This window comes from Coregonus clupeaformis, chromosome 26, assembly GCF_020615455.1.
Source record: "Coregonus clupeaformis isolate EN_2021a chromosome 26, ASM2061545v1, whole genome shotgun sequence".
NCBI lineage: Eukaryota > Metazoa > Chordata > Actinopteri > Salmoniformes > Salmonidae > Coregonus > Coregonus clupeaformis.
Genome location: NC_059217.1, coordinates 2,541,799 through 2,559,160, shown reverse-complemented (window position 1 = coordinate 2,559,160; position 17,362 = coordinate 2,541,799). Strand labels below are relative to the sequence as shown.

At 41.6% G+C, this 17,362-nt stretch overlaps 1 protein-coding gene across 4 annotated transcripts in view; it reads left to right on the top strand.

The window, feature by feature from the left end:
- LOC121540504 (pre-B-cell leukemia transcription factor 1) overlaps nt 1-16,634 on the top strand; it is a 105,289-nt gene extending 88,655 nt beyond the window's left edge. Inside the window, exons 3-10 of one of the 4 annotated variants that reach the window (XM_041849433.2) lie at nt 506-753; nt 4,319-4,381; nt 6,130-6,320; nt 7,608-7,743; nt 8,915-9,074; nt 9,696-9,808; nt 10,257-10,346; nt 13,201-16,634. In XM_041849433.2, the coding sequence (XP_041705367.1) occupies nt 506-753; nt 4,319-4,381; nt 6,130-6,320; nt 7,608-7,743; nt 8,915-9,074; nt 9,696-9,808; nt 10,257-10,346; nt 13,201-13,293 (1,094 nt within the window). In that variant the 3' untranslated portion in view covers nt 13,294-16,634. The remainder of the gene's footprint in view (nt 1-505; nt 754-4,318; nt 4,382-6,129; nt 6,321-7,607; nt 7,744-8,914; nt 9,075-9,695; nt 9,809-10,256; nt 10,347-13,200) is intronic. The other 3 variants (XM_041849434.2, XM_041849435.2, XM_041849436.2) reach the window with 3 other exon arrangements.
- The last annotated feature ends 728 nt before the right edge of the window (nt 16,635-17,362 follow it).

Here is a 17,362-nt window from a genome sequence, read left to right as displayed (position 1 = left end):
TCAACTGGATGATCCCCGTCCAGACAGGGAGGTCCTACTGCCAGCTACACTACACTATGTACTACCACTGCCATTTACACTACACACTGTACTCTAGTAGTCTCAATCTGAGCCTGGTCGTTACTTGTTTCCACACATACTGCTGGCTTTTACGGTCCACATGGATGCACCATCAAGTGTTACCGTGGTGAAAAGAAAACAATTCTGCTGCACCGTTGCTCTCCAGACCAGAGGAGGAGGACGTGTTAGGCGGTGTGTGTGTGTGTGTTAGGCATGGTGTGTGTGTTGTGTGTGTCAGGCGTGGTGTGTGTGTGTATGTGTTAGGCATGGTGTGTGTGTTGTGTGTGTCAGGCGTGGAGTCAGGCAAGACGTGGGGCGCTGCCTACAGCCGACAGCTTGTTACGGTATCACAGCGCTGTGTTTGAGTGACCTATGGCGTCATGACGCTGGGATTGGTGACCTGCATGACTGACCTCTAACCTCTGACCCTTCCTGTCGTTTGTAGTGCTGAGTATCCGTGGCGCCCAGGAGGAGGAGCCTCCAGATGCCCAGCTCATGCGATTGGACAACATGTTGCTGGCGGAGGGCGTGTCTGGACCCGAGAAAGGGGGCGGTTCTGCAGCGGCTGCGGCTGCAGCTGCAGCCTCAGGAGGTGGGGCAGGAGTGGATAACTCAGCGGAACACTCGGACTACAGAGCCAAGCTCTCTCAGATCAGACAGATCTACCACACAGAGCTGGAGAAATACGAACAGGTAAGAATGGACAGGATATAGTCACCCCTCAGAGAACTACTGTCTTTGGTGCCTTTTACCATAATCACATACTCTAACCCTTTAACCCAAACGCACCAGCTCCACCCATCACCATTCCCATCACAGTGATTATTTATTAAACTATGACTACCTGGATAATGATGAGTGAGAAAGTTACAGATGCACAAATATCATACCCCCAAGACATGTTAAACCTCTCACAATTACATTAACAGGGGAGGTTAGCATTTTTGTGCGCCTGTAACTTTCTCACTTATCATTATTCAGGGTTTATTCAGAATTGATCCGTAATCATGGTAGCATCCACATTCATGTAGAAGTGTTTAGAAACATATTCTATTCTTATTTACAATAAAAGTGACTCCAAAGTGACACAGTACATTATTTACCATTAATTTCTATTGGGCTCAAAATAATCTGAAACACAACCAAAACAAACAGCAAATGCATCCAACAAATGTGTAGTCACAAGCTTGATGTAATCACTACGTGCTATGAATATGGGACCAAATACTTAACTTTTGACTACTTTAATACACATACAAGTGAATTTGTCCCAATACTTTTGGTCCTCTAAAATGCGGGGGACTATGTACAAAAAGGGCTGTTATTTCTCAACGGTTCACCCGATATGGATGAAAATACCCTCAAATTAAAGTGGACAGTCTGCAATTTAACCTCATAGTCATTGTATCATTTCAAATCCAAAGTGCTGGAATACAGAGCCAAACATAATAATAATATGTCACTGTCCCAATACCTTTGAAGCTCACTGTACAGTGAGGGAAAAAAGTATTTGATCCCCTGATGATTTTGTACGTTTGCCCACTGACAAAGACATGATCAGTCTATAATTTTAATGGTAGGTTTATTTGAACAGTGAGAGACAGAATAACAACAACAAAATCCAGAAAAATGTATGTAAAAATGTTATAAATTGATTTGCATTTTAATGAGGGAAATAAGTATTTGACCCCTCTGCAAAACATGACTTAGTACTTGGTGGCAAAACCCTTGTTGTCTATCACAGAGTTCAGACGTTTCTTGTAGTTGGCCACCATTTACATTTAAGTCATTTAGCAGACGCTCTTATCCAGAGCGACTTACAGTTAGTGAGTGCATACATTATGTTTTACATACAGGCCCCCCGTGGGAATCGAACCCACAACCCTGGCGTTGCAAACGCCATGCTCTACCAACTGAGCTACATCCCTGCCGGCCATTCCCTCCCCTACCCTGGACCAATTGTGCGCCACCCCATGGGTCTCCCGGTCGTGGCCAGCTACGACAGAGCCTGGATTCGAACCAGGATCTCTAGACCACTGCGCCACTCAGGAGCCACCAGGTTTGCACACATCTCAGGAGGGATTTTGTCCCACTCCTCTTTGCAGATCTACTCCAAGTAATTAAGGTTTCGAGGCTGACGTTTGGCAACTCGAACCTTCAGCTGCCTCCACAGATTTTCTATGGGATTAAGGTCTGGAGACTGGTGCTTCTTCTTGAGCCACTCCTTTGTTGCCTTGGCCGTGTGTTTTGGGTCATTGTCATGCTGGAATACCCATCCACGACCCATTTTCAATGCCCTGGCTGAGGGAAGGAGGTTTCACCCAAGATTTGATGGTACATGGCCTCGTCCATCGTCCCTTTGATGCGGTGAAGTTGTCCTGTCCCCTTAGCAGAAAAACACCCCCAAAGCATAATGTTTCCACCTCCATGTTTGATGGTGGGGATGGTGTTCTTGAGGTCATAGGCAGCATTCCTCCTCCTCCAAACACGGCGAGTTGAGTTGATGGCAAAGAGCTCGATTTTGGTCTCATCTGACCACAACACTTTCACCCAGTTCTCCTCTGAATCATTCAGATGTTCATTGGCAAAGTTCAGACGGGCCTGTATATGTGCTTTCTTGAGCAGGGGGACCTTGCGGGCGCTGCAGGATTTCAGTCCTTCACGGCGTGGTGTGTTACCAATTGTTTTCTTGGTAACTATGGTGTCAGCTGCCTTGAGATCATTGACAAGATACTCCCGTGTAGTTCTGGGCTGATTCCTCACCGTTCTCATGATCATTGCAACTCCACGAGGTGAGATCTTGCATGGAGCCCCAGGCCGAGGGAGATTGACAGTTATTTTTTGTTTCTTCCATTTGCGAATAATCACACCAACTGTTGTCACCTTCTCACCAAGCTGCTTGGCGATGGTCTTGTAGCCCATTCCAGCCTTGTGTAGGTCTACAATCTTGTCCCTGACATCCTTGGAGAGCTCTTTGGTCTTGGCCATGGTGGAGAGTTTCGAATCTGATTGATTGCTTCTGTGGACAGGTGTCTTTTATACAGGTAACAAGCTGAGATTAGGAGCACTCCCTTTACGAGTGTGCTCCTAATCTCAGCTCGTTACCTGTATAAAAGACACCTGGGAGCCAGAAATCTTTCTGGTTGAGAGGGGGTCAAATACTTATTTCCCTCATTAAAATGCAAATCAATTTATAACATTTCTGACATGCGTTTTTCTGGATTTTTGTGTTGTTATTCTGTCTCTCACTGTTCAAATAAACCTACCATTAAAATTATAGACTGATCATGTCTTTGTCAGTGGGCAAATGTACACAATCAGCAGGGGATCAAATACTTTTTTCCCTCACTGTATATGCCATTTAGCAGACACTTTTATCCAAAACGACATACATTTTACATATGGGTGGTCCTGGGAATCAAACCCACGATCCTGGCATACAAGCATCATGCTCTAACAACTGAGCCATATATTTTTTTAGATTTACATACCAATTGAAGGAGACTTTCTACATTTATGGCATCCATCTAAAGATGTGAAAAAAATATTTGACTGATTTTCTCTCATCTCCATTGCATCCCTATGTAATGTGCAGTTTCCTTCTCTTCTCCTCCATGTCATTATCTACCATGCCAATAAATCAGAGTGGATTTTACTGCATAACGTTGTCTACTTTCTAACCAATATACACACAGTCAAATTTTAAGGCCCTGACTGGCTGGAATGAATGCATGCCCTGTTTGATGAAATGCAAATGTATTTTCCGTATAGTCCCAGACATTGCTTACATTTTTGTTTATATAAAAAAGCAAAGCCAGTGTTGTGATGTTAGTCTAGTCTATAGACATGGTTCAGTGTTGTGATGTTAGTCTAGTCTGTAGACAGGGTTCAGTGTTGTGATGTTAGTCTAGTCTGTAGACAGGGTTCAGTGTTGTGATGTTAGTCTAGTCTGTAGACAGGGTTGCCATCCTGAAACACACATACAGTGGAGTAGGGTAAAGTTGCCTCTAGACGCTGATCTTGGGTCGGTTTTGCATTGTTCCCACTAATGGTTAAGTTTAGGATTGGAGAAGGGGAAGCTGATCCTAGATCTGTACCTAGGGGAAACTTCACCCCGGAGCCATATACAATTGGCAGGGCTGTAGCAGTCGGGAGTAGTGTGGAAAACAGTCCTGTGACTATGCCACCATTACATGCTGACAATGTGCTATATAATTATATATAATATGTAATATATATGTAATATACTGTATTTAAGATGGTATCCCAGTGCGGATGGAGGGGGGAGAGTTACACAGGGAGTCATGGCAACGGAAACAAGGTACTCCTCCACTGCAGACCACTGCCCTACCATACACTATATAGAGAGATAATATATTTTATAGTCATAATATCATTAGTTAATAACATTATTTTACTTTGGTTAGGTTGTTTAACAAATAGACACACTTTGGGATGTGTTGAATCAAGGACATTTCTCACATCTGACGAGTATTTATAAAGCTTGGTTAGTAACTAAATCTAATGTGAACTTGGCTCCAGTGTTTTTATTTACAACCCAGAGCTTTCAAACCCAGCATTTTATACCACGCTTCCCTCCCTTACAATCTCAGTGATAGGGAACAGACCTTCACTGTCAGGTTCAGGATTAGGAACTGGATGGCAACCCAGTCTTTTAAAGCAGTAGTGTTGCTTACGGAGAAAAAATACTATAACTCACTTATAATTTATTACCACAATTTAGTAGTGATTTAACAGGTTTTTTATTTATAATTTTTCTATATATTTAATTATGTATATATGTTCATTTGTAATTTATGCTATGTCTGCTCGCTTTAGATGCTTCCAGTAGAATCATAAGCAGTACATTGCACTATACCATGTTTGCATGTATTTTGTTTCAGATAAGGCCCACATACACAAGAACCAGGATATACGTTTCTGTGCTTGGTCTGTGTGTGTGTGTTAACCAATGTTGTTATGATGACATTATGTCTATAGTCTATCTGGGGCTGTACCAGATGGCTTCACTGTCATCCCCATGCATCACTGTATGACACTAACCGCATGACCACTCTGCACCTTACCTCTCATATCATCCCCACCTATTCACACTCATTTACATTCGTTGTACAAACATTTTTGTATTGTTGTCCTTTGTCTTGTTACTGTCTCTCTTCATTCACATCCTTCTGCTTTGATAACTATTGCTTTCATGTCAGTAAAGGCCCTTTGAGATGCGTGTGAATATGACAGACATATTGAAGTGACAGGGAGAGAGAGAAAGAGAAAGTGAGTGAGAGAATTAGAAGGAGAAAAAGAACAAGAAAATACTGGGAGAGAGACAGGGAAAGAGGGAGAGAGAGAACAAGAAAGAGTTCGAGAGGAAGAGAAAAAGATGGGGAGAGAAAGAGGGAGAGAGACAGAGGCATACTGTAATATCATGTCAGGTTCACGCCTGGTGCCACACAGGAGGGTGAGTGTATCATCATGGCATGTTGATCTCTCAACCCGCTCAGCTGCGACTCTACTGCGGTGAGAAGAGAAGGTTTGCTGCTCGTCAGCAGGGACTAGCAGCTGTCATTTCTCCATGTCTCCTTTCTGAAAAACGACACTTACAGTTGCCATTGCCACTTCTGTTTAATATAAAAAATATCACCACTTATTTTCCTCCTTGGCTTCACAACATGGAAGCATTCCCAGAACTAAATACATTAAACACCTCTTGATTTGCATCTAATTTTTCCTTTCTGTCTTTGTGCAAGACCTTGTTTGATATAGAGTACCATACAGTATATTTTTGCGCTGTACGCAAACACTGCTTTAGTCTAATGCTAGAGGACACCACCCAGCCTGGCAATAGCCATATAGTATGTCACCATCATCATGGTGTGGCTGCTATCAAAACTCTCACCAACAACATTTATTTTGTCATCAAGATTGATGAAAACTGATGTCACTCTGGATAAGAGTGTCTGCTAAATGACTAAAATGTAAATGTAACAAACCAGATTGCTCTATCTATCTGATCCCCTTCTCTGTCTTTGTCTGTTTTCCCCCCCTCTGCAGGCTTGTAACGAGTTCACTACCCATGTGATGAACCTGCTGAGGGAGCAGAGTCGCACGCGGCCCATCTCTCCCAAGGAGATAGAACGCATGGTGGGGATCATCCACCGCAAGTTCAGCTCCATCCAGATGCAGCTCAAACAGAGCACCTGCGAAGCCGTCATGATCCTGCGCTCACGCTTCCTCGACGCCAGGTGTGTGTCTGTGTGTGTGCCTACAGCGGTACAAATTACCATATACAAAGTCACTGTACCACTGCAATGTTTTGTTGACTTGCATAGCTAGCTACAGTATTTGCCTACCTGTAACTGCATTATTCACATAAGGTGCTTTTACAGTCATGTTCACAGCATGTTACTCTACAGCTTACCACCATTCTATACAACATCATCAAAACTGATCTTCCAAAATCAACCAAAGCTTTGTGCCTACATACAGTACATCTATGGGTGCCATTTGGACCAGCACATACATGGCTGCTTGGCCACTGACAATTCTCTCCTCTCTCCAGGCTCCATAACGCTAAATATTTCCCTTTTTTAATATAATCCCTTGTTCCTTTTGATGCATGTTTTGGATTTGCATACATTTCTCTGAGGATAAATCTCACTCTGAGTCGGAAGCATAACATTTAAATTAGGCTTGTGCTCTTCTCACAAAGCTCCCCCTCTATTATTTTGCAAATGATTGTGGCTGTGGTGCAGGGAGGGAGGCAGGGGAAGGAGGGAAGGGCTTTCAGTTAGAGTGAGAGTGAGAGAGAGAGAGAGAGAGAGAGAGAGAGAGAGAGAGAGAGAGAGAGAGAGAGAGAGAGAGACTGCCTCCCAACCAGTCTCAGCTTTACTGATTACTCTGCAGCCTGCCCTAGCACCATGCTGTGCACATTTACATATTCTCAAGCAGGCTTTTGGAGTGCGGGACGAAGATTTCAGCACAAATCTCTTTCACCAGTCAATCGATACGATGCATGGAAGCAAGCATTTTACAGGGTTCCCTACCTAGCTTATGTAAAGCCCTCTCATGAGTTGTGGCACATGCAGACTTAACCTGATAGAGGGTGGAGATGGGGAAGGAGGAAGAGATGGAGGGGTCAGTGAACTGAACTAGCATCAGCGCATGCTTACAGCACGTTTTCTATCCTTTAATAAGGAAGGGCAGTGTTCTGTTGTTTGTCAGGATTTGCAGGCAGTGTTCATTTCTATTAGTGAACCTCCACAAAGAAAACATATTTCATACCAGCTTAGGCAGCTGTATTGAATGGGGTGGCAGTTGTATGGAAGGTATTGGATCGAATTGGGTGGTAGTTGTATTGTTACTGTATGAGGTGCCCCAGTTTTGCCTGTTTACCGCAAGTGGCTTTGACACATTTACTCTATGTAGGCTTCAGATTTGTATATGCTTTGACCGGGCGGTATTAACTGTATCTATTTTACATAGTGTTTATTCTGGTCCTAACTAACCAATTTATATAATTCTCCTTGCAGACGGAAAAGAAGGAACTTCAACAAACAGGCGACAGAGATCCTGAATGAGTACTTCTACTCACACCTGTCTAACCCCTACCCTAGTGAAGAGGCCAAGGAAGAGCTGGCCAAGAAGTGCTCCATCACAGTTTCACAGGTACAGTATAGTACAGTGCCACCTGTCTTCAGGAAGGCCACAGTACATGTAGAACAGGACTAGAGGCAGTAGTGGATAATGTAAAAGGGCATTGTTATCATTTTCACAATTTCACAGTATTATTCCAACCTCATAGTGTGGAAAGATATATTCAAAACTGGAAAATCAGGTTTTTGACTGCACTGGGCCTTTAAGATATGAAGATTACATTATTTTCTTCATTCATAGGCTACATCGCAGGGACTAAATTGATAGTGTAATATGATGATTGATAATGTTATTAAGAATGCACTAACAATACCAAGGTAAACAGCAGTAATGTCATGTGTTTCACGTCCATCATCTCCTCAAACGGTTTCATTAAGTTTATACCAAATTATTTTGAGGATGCATCTGGGCGTTGATTGATGAAAACAACGGGCTTCAGTGTCTGAATGATTAGTTGAGCATCTGTCTGTGCCCCAAATTGCACCCTTTTCCCTATATAGTTCACTACTTTTGACCAGCTCCCGTAGTGAATAGAGTGCCATTTGGGATTCATCCTATGCGTTCCTGGGTCTATAATAAGATAACATGTTTACCTACCTTCTCTCTGCATTTGTTCAAACTTAGCAACAGGATTGATTTCGTTTTTATTTTAATATTGTTTATCATTAGCACTAGCTGGCTTATCCTGGTAGCTTCATCGGGGAGTCCATTAGCTGTAATGGGTGTTAGATAGCGGATGTTGACTGATTGGTGCTAGCGTGAGCTCTGATGATAGCTGCAGTCATACTGACATAATGAGACTGTTGTTGGCAATCATTCCCTTCTGCCACTAATGTGGATTCACAGCACCGGTCTATGTAGCGAGTGGTAGCGCTCACTACTACCTCAAAGGCTGTGTCCCAAATGGCACCCTATTCCCTATGTACTGCACTACCTTTGACCAGGGCCCATAGGGCTCTGGTTAAAAGTAGTGCACTACAATGGGAATAGGGTGCCATTTGGGATGCAGCCAAAGTCTTTCTTCAGTGTCAGATAGGATATGCCAGACAGTGGAGGGCCATGCATGCAGAACTCATTCTGATTCTGATTTCACACTCACAATTTGCTCATTAGAAATGTGGGAAATGATTTGTGTAACATTAACATTGTGTAAGCATTTACAATTTGCACGTTGTTTGTACAGGTTTCCAACTGGTTCGGAAACAAACGAATCAGATACAAGAAAAACATTGGAAAGTTCCAGGAAGAAGCCAACATGTACGCTGCCAAAACTGCCGTGAACGCGACCAACGTTTCCTCACACGGAAGCCAGGCTAACTCACCCTCCACTCCAAATTCTGCAGGTGAGACTAAAGAACAATACCAATGGGTTACCCTTTTACAGATAGGCTACAATATTTGGAAGGCTCTGAATACACTCTATATCAGTCAAGGGCATTTTTCTATGCTCAAGTCAAAAGGAAAAAATGAAAAATGGCTTTGTCCAAGAGTAGGATACCAGGACCCCATATCAAGTCTCCCAGTGCTTTCTTCCCTGTTGTCTTCTTTTCAATTAACACACCTTTTCTTGTACTTTATCTCAATACAGAACATTTTATTTGTGTTGTACCAGTTGAATTTACTGAATTCATTAATCTTCATTAATACTTTGACTGTAGAACCATACTATCATTCTACTTTCATGTTGACAAATAGGCACAACAACACATCTGACGGCTGTACTCGACTTCCCTCAGCTTTATGCTGCCATTCTGTAATCTGTCTGCTCGCTCTGGCCCTAACCCTAACTCTAGCTCTATTTCTAACATTTTCTCTAGCGCTAACTGCATTTGTTTGGCTGCTAACACTTTGCGTGGTGCTTCTCCGGGTCTAACCCTGGACGGGGCCAAGTGGCTGAATCCTGCTCTGCTTGCTCCTATTTCTCTCTGCTCTGTGATTCCAGTGCTCCCTCTCTCCTCTTCCAGGTTCTGCTGGATCTTTTAACATGTCAAACTCCGGTGACTTGTTCATGAGCGTGCAGTCTCTCAATGGGGACTCGTACCAAGGGGCTCAGGTGGGAGCCAACGTGCAGTCACAGGTAGGGCCCTATAACTAAGCAGTGCAGAAGATACTACTATAGGAACAGACCCACCTCCCTAAGAATAGGCCTTGTAATCTATCCTAAACGCACCAGAGGCATCTCAGTACTCCTCCAGTGTCTACATCACCATGGGCCGATAATAGCACCACACCATAGGGTTTTCAAAGTATCGTTTTCCACCATTGTTACTAAAACATTACAGTGAGTGTAATGATTAAATAATTCAGTGCTCTCTGCAGCTATTATTAATTCATCCTTTCGACAGTCTTCTAAATACGTAATAACATGTTTTGCTTATCTTGCTTTTTATTGTCCATGGCTGGATGTATTTCCTATGTGTTTTCTCTGCCTTTACTGTATAGTTCTTCCTTCTTGTTTTTGTCTTGCAGTGTTTATCTTCTGTTCTCTGACCTTGCTTTGTTTGTGTTCCTCTGTTGTGTTTCAGGTGGATACCCTTCGCCATGTTATCAGTCAGACAGGCGGATACAGTGAGGGCCTCACAGCCAGCCAGATGTACAGTCCGCAGGGCATCAATGTAAGGAGAGAAAACCACAAGCTTTTTTTGCTTTCTCTTCCCCTACCAATTATTTCAAAGCCATAGGGCTCAGAATGCCACTTAGTAGGACTTGTCTCAGCTCCAACACAGTCACCTAGTTGATTGCTTCTGTATCGGTCGCGCCACAGGCAGAACGCCAGAACGGCGTGGGGCCGGCCACACACACACACGGAGTGGCCGCCTGAGCCTGTCATGTCCAATCAGCTCTCCCGTAGCACCTGCAGCCAATCACGGCCATACAGCCGTGCAGGAATGGCACAAACAGGTGACACATCCTTTGACGCGTGGATCGGACGCCCCCAACACCCCCACTAACCACCTGACCCTTATTATCACAGCGGATCGCAAGGCCCTGTTAAAACCCTATCAGAACAACCCCAGAGTAGAGTCACATTAAAAATAAAACTAGCCAAACTGCTAGCCCCTAGATAGAGCACTGAGGGGCATAACATGGGGGCGTATTTCCACCATGTTATATTTTTTTCTTATTTTATAGGGGATGGGGGTGGGGGGTTTGGGTTTGGGGGAATGTGTGTTTGTTTTGGGTGAGGGGAGAGGAGGGGAGGATGGGGGGGAGGTTAGCTGGCGGCTGCAAACAGCAGGGAAATTCACAGCGACAAGCCGTGTCGTAAAAGGGAAAATCAATAAGACAGACACAAGGAGAGCGGAGTGTGGACTTGGGACAGCAATCCAAGCGCATTGCTCAGATCATGCTCCCGCCACACTAATGGCCCTGACAGCGAGCCGAGGCAGTGTGGGTCGGTGAGAGCTACGACGAGAGAGGACGGTCACAGTCACACACAGCCACACGGCTAGGCTTCTGGCTTCCTCTCCCGTCCCTACGCCTCGCTCGTCGTGCATCAATGGCCATATGATAATGAGATGAAATGCCTCCTGTAAAAAATGTTGGGGTATGTAGTGTGTATTCAAATCCCCCCTCCTTTCCCGGCTTGCTCTCCACTCATCTCCCTCCCACAGAACAGGCTGTGATAACCCTGAGAGAGCACTACTAACGTGTTCAATCCCTGTTCTTAGACAGCACTCTGACCTCATGGATATGGTTATCCTTGGACCCCTTGCTTGCTGTACCACGTCCTAAAATGCCACAATATTCTCTTTCATAGCTTTTAAAGAACCCTCTTACTGCATAATAAGAGAAGGATATAATGTTATCTGTATGGTAAGCTGTTATAACCAGTGATGTTTGGAATAAAAATGTAAGAGCAGACAAGGCCTACATTGTTTTCCGTAAAAGAAAATCTATACAATATCACATACAAATATGGTTCCCCATTTTTAATGTAGGATTCGGGGAGATATAATAAATGTAATCATATCTTACAGAAATAATTTCTACATTTTAGTATTCTGGAGTGGGGTTGATTACTAGTTTATTTCCTTGCCTCTGCAGCATTTTACTGCAATAGTATTTGTTAGAAATTTCACAATTTGTTTACTTCATATTCATCATCTCCAGCACCACCCCAACATCAACATATGTGAAAATTGCGCGTTTCTATGTTTTGTATTAAAAAAGATAGAGGAAGATAAGTGTTTCCAATGACATCATCAATCAATTAATAGGCAATTAGTAGGCAATGCCTACTCATAATTGGCTAACATCACACGATGCACACCGATGATGTCATTGGAAACACTTATCTTCCTCTATCTTTTTTAATACAAAACATAGAAACGTGCAATTTTCACATATGTTGATGTTGGGGTGGTGCTGGAGATGATGAATATGAAGTTGAAAGATTGTGAAATTTGATACCCCAGTATCAAACCTATTCACAAAGCAAAGCCCAGGAAAGCTGTCTGCTTAGAAACAGTGTATCAACGAGTATGTCCTATCTGTGAAACGATGAGAAGACTCCCGTCTCTCTGTGTTGATAATGACTGAGCAGTTACATAATGGGTTTTCTGGTAGGCTAGGGCAGTAATTACAGTTTGGAAAAGACAGAGAGAGTGTCACCAAAGTCAGACATTTTAAGATGTTTCTTTTTCCTCCATTTTTGATTACAGACTTTCTTCTGGCTGAAATAACAGGCTTTGAAATGAAAGGCTGTCAAGGACCATTTCCAGTTTTTCTGATGGCATGAAATTTGCTATTAATATCCCAAAGCTCTTTAGCAGGCCTGTCTCCGGGATTGGAAATGGCTTACGCGTCTCTCATTGTGTTTTCATTCAATCTCCCAATGTCACAATTGGCGACCATTGATTCCTTTTATGACTGTTTCGTGACTTTGGTTTTAAGGTCCTTTTAAGACGTTGCCACTGTTATTATGTGTGTCATTGAATGTAACAGGCATTTATCTCAACCCCAGTGATACAAGAATGCAGTATTGGTTTTGAAGTGAAGACAAAATTGTCTTCATTATAGAAATTTGAGCATACTGCATGTGATCTGAAAGGTATATTTGTGGTTTACAGAATTTTCAGTTGCTTCAAACAAGTAGCATTTTTGTGACAATTCTGTTCTGAAATATGAGGTCTAGGTTACTGTAATTTGAGTGAATCAGATGTTCTTCCAATTTGGCTTGAGGCTTTAGTGGAATGTAGGTTTCGTTGTTTAAGGGTCGTTCTAGCATTAGTAAAGCTCATACCGTAGCTACTACATGTGTCCTCAGGACTTCACAGATACGGCATTCAATACTGCAGATAAGATGATATTATAAACCTATTGAACTGTATAATGAATATGTACTCTGAAAGAGAAGAGAAAAAGAAGAAGCAAAGACATAGAAAACCTATGTTATGGCTATAATTAGTGTCCTATACCTGTGCTCATATTTCATCTCTCCTCCTGTCTCTCCTGTCTCTCTCTCAGGCAAACGGAGGCTGGCAGGATGCTACCACCCCCTCGTCAGTGACATCACCCACAGAAGGACCCGGAAGTGTTCACTCGGACACGTCCAACTGATCCCTCCACCCTCTTCCTCCACCACCGTCCAGACAGCCCTAACCTCCACCCTCGATCATCCAGCCAGCTTCCCAGCCAGCCCCCCCCCCATCAGGACTGGAGGTGACACACTAGTCTCGTCACAGGGCAGGAGACCTCTCTCTACGGCGGGGACTACAAAATGAAACACCATCACCACCACAGATAGTTCTTTACAACCAACAACCAACCATGACACAGTTAGTCAGTCAGTAGCTTGAGTAGGGCTCTATCCTCCACCTATCTACAACCCCTTCACTGTCTGTTTGTACAGTTTTCTTCACCATATATCCGTGTTGCCTCACTGTGTGATCATCTGACTTATAACACAGTAGGCAAACAGTTACAACACGTATATACAGTATGGCCCATATCTTGTAGATTGAAATGCGTTTCACACTACCTCTATTGAAAATAACAAGAAAAGAACAATCTTCTAAATAAGCGTTGTTTTTTTTGTAATTACTGGTATTGACAGTAGCTCCCAATCTCCTCTTGTCATGTCTCAAGGCTTGTTTTTAGGACAGTTTTGCCTTTGTGGCAAGTTTTACCCTACATAATTACTTTATTCACAACATAAAATAAATTCTATAAAATTGTCCAGTGCCAAGGTTCAACACAGGAGATTAATTTTAATAATATTAATTGTGCTTGTAAAAAAAACATCCCTCTGACATTTCATATGAAAAATGTTTCATTACTGTATTTAATTACATTTAATGTTAGTAGCGTATCAACAGGATGCTTTGAAAAGGAGATTCAACCTTTCCTACTCATTTTAGGCATTCCGTTTAAGATCTTCTACAATGGGCAATAAGACATTAAAAAAATGTACTGCAAGAATGGTAGCCTATGTTTTCTGCTCATACTGAATGCAACATAGCATGAGTGATCAACAATGCATAAGCAAACATTATAAGAGTAACAGTATGCTCCAGAATAAATGGAAGAGTCAGAAAGGAATGGATCATGGTGATTCTAGCTACTGGAATTCTAATACATTCCCTGCTCTTGAAATATTGTTTGTAGTGTGCACTGCATCCAGAGACTATTGATCTGCAGTTTAAAATCTATCCAGAACACTTAATCAATTAGTATATTAGCATCAATTATAATAAGCCAATATGTCTTTAAGCACAGTAATTTACAGTGATTACCCTACAAAGGGTAACATTTGTATTTGTCAAACACAGTACAGAGAACACACAACACACATGCATAATAATTGTATATAGTCTTCATATATGGAACATAAGGTGTGTGTACATACACATACATACCCTGCCATTATCACCATCACTGTTATCGTAATAGCCAAATACTGCTGGTAACCAAAATCACTTGTGTACGTGCAAAAAATGCATTTTTATGTAGATTTTAATTCTGATTTTGTGGTACAATGTTGTAGTCATTGAATACACGACTACACATGATTATGAAATATCTCTCAAAATTACTACCCTCTTTGTTTGGTGTTTTTGGTGCTAATTAGCTATTTTATTTCTTATTTCTCAGTAGTATATTTCTGTCCATTTATTATTGTCACCCAGTTTGAATTTCTCCATTCAACCTCATCACTCATATCATCCTGTTTTTACATTTTGGTTATCAAGGTTGGTCTTCACTCAATCTTATATTTCAGTGTCCTCCTAGCATATGACGTCAGTCTAAATAATAAAAATAAATTTGAAATGAGATTTATTCATTTTGTTGTATTTGATTTGAGCTACAGTATTTATTTACTCACAAATACACATTACCTTCTTGGGCATTTCAACATATCCACCATACTATTACTTTGATACCAAAAAAATACTGCAGAAGCTTCAGCTCTATACATTGGGATCACCTTGACCAACTTGACTTTGTTTGTTTTGTAAAACTGTGTATTAACTGAAGTACTCACGAACATCTCATAGGAATGTTCAGGTACTCTTTCTGTACTAAAAACCAAAAATGCAGTCAGAATACAGTAGTGTTTGTTTATAGAAATGAAATGGAAGAGACTAACCCTGATGGCACACAGACAGATACAGATGATGTTTGGAGATACTGTATTTTTATGTCCTCATGTTGTGAATAACTACATTTTGCTACTATTTTACTTTTATTTTGCTTGGTTACATGACTTACAGTACGTTAAATTTTCTTTTCTTGCTAGCATAATGTGAATTAGCCCAATAATGCTCTATATATGTAGATGTACACCTTTTTTCGTTTTGCGTTTTTGGGGAATTGGACAGTATCCATTTTAAAACAAAGCACCTACAGTAAAAGTTTGACAGACACAGACATACAGTAGGACAGAGTTCCTTTCACATTACGGATATAATCCACTCACTGGTTCACTTTGTACTTTCTAAAGCATTGACACAAAAGCTTGCTTCTAAAATGAGTACTGTCTTGTTAATTAAAGGTAATGTGAAAAGTTTGTGTGAACACTGTCTCGTGACAGTGTTTTTAGCCCAACCAAATCCATGGTAATCGATATACATTATATAGTATTTCAAATCATAACCAACATCTGTATAGATAACTACAGTACCACACAGCTGAATCTACCATAGACTGCATATCACAGAACTTAGCTCTTCTTTCACAAACAACATTTTATATTTGATGTACTTTTTGAAGACGTGGAAGTGTACTATGATGAGTGGAAAAAATCGTGTTCTTTTTTCGATAACTACAAATTACTTAATTTGCTCCCACACCCGGCAGTCCAGTTGACAGACAACACATAGGTACCCTATGAGTGGAGTATGTTTGAGTGGTTTCCTGGCCTTTCGATACAGATTTTAGCCATGTGGCTAGCAGAACAATAGCTTTTGTGATGCCGTGCCCGTAAAATAAGTAAAAGTGACTCTACTTTTCACATTGCCTGTCCAGTATCATAATATTATTGAAAGCTTCATGTAATGATGCTTTTAGTTTTTGAATATAAAAAGGGAAAAAATAACTATAAAAAAGAAAGAAGAAACTGAACAATTTGTAAAACATCAAATGTTTTCTTTGTGGCATGTCTTTTGTTCTTTAATAAAATACCGTACTGCAGTGTTTTTGAATGTTACTTCTTTTTTATAAAGATTTCAGAGTGAAATCATGGAGCCTTTTTCTTGATAGGTTTGACATTTTAAGATCTCTCTGCATATGTAAAAAACTAAAAGTATAAAAATGGAAACCGCAAAACTATTGTCTTTTTAATTCCGATTTAAAACCTGTTTTCTGTGGAGAAAAAAATTGCTAACAAGGTGTAGGTTTTATGGTCTCTTTCTTTGTACTGGTAATGCATATTCCAAATAAATTGTTTCTTTTGTTGCATACTTTTGTATTGTCCTCATTGATTTTCCTTGTCACACACATATTATGGAGATGTCCATACATTAAATTCATTTCTTCAGCCCCATCCCTTAGCTTTATAACAAAATCAAGTAGTGGGGTTTGATGAAAAACTGATGAAAAACTGACGAAAAACGAATCAAAGATTGTGAATTTAAGACATATAAGACTTCAGTAACAGGGTCAGGGTCATAAGTTACTGTAGGACACAAGTTTACACGTCTCAGACTTGTCAGTCCTTCACCTCTGGACAGCATCGCACATCACACTTCAAAAACATGCTTAAGCATCGGGGGCATTTTCTCACTGTTGACATAGCGTCAGAGCTAGGGTGAGCTGGAGAGGGTGTGAAGGGGACATTTTCTCCGTTTTCTAAGTGAGTGAAAGCTGTGTGCTTACAGCAAGCAGACAGACGCCCCCGGTTCCCCCTCCCCTCCTACCTCCCACACACAGCAGAGGGAAGGGGGGTGGGGGGGTGGGGGATTAGGAACTAGGAAAGGTTTCCAAAACGATCAGAGAGCAGCCAAATCACAGAGCGTGACGGAGACTGTGGGAGTGACATATGCAAACATGATCAAATATAATTACATGGGGATATCTCCTTGTTTCTATCAAAGGGTTTCTTGTAGGCTCTGTTAGGAGGATGAAAGACAAGAACTGTTGGACGTGTACTGTATGCTTTAATATATTCACCGTGGCTTTACAAACCAAA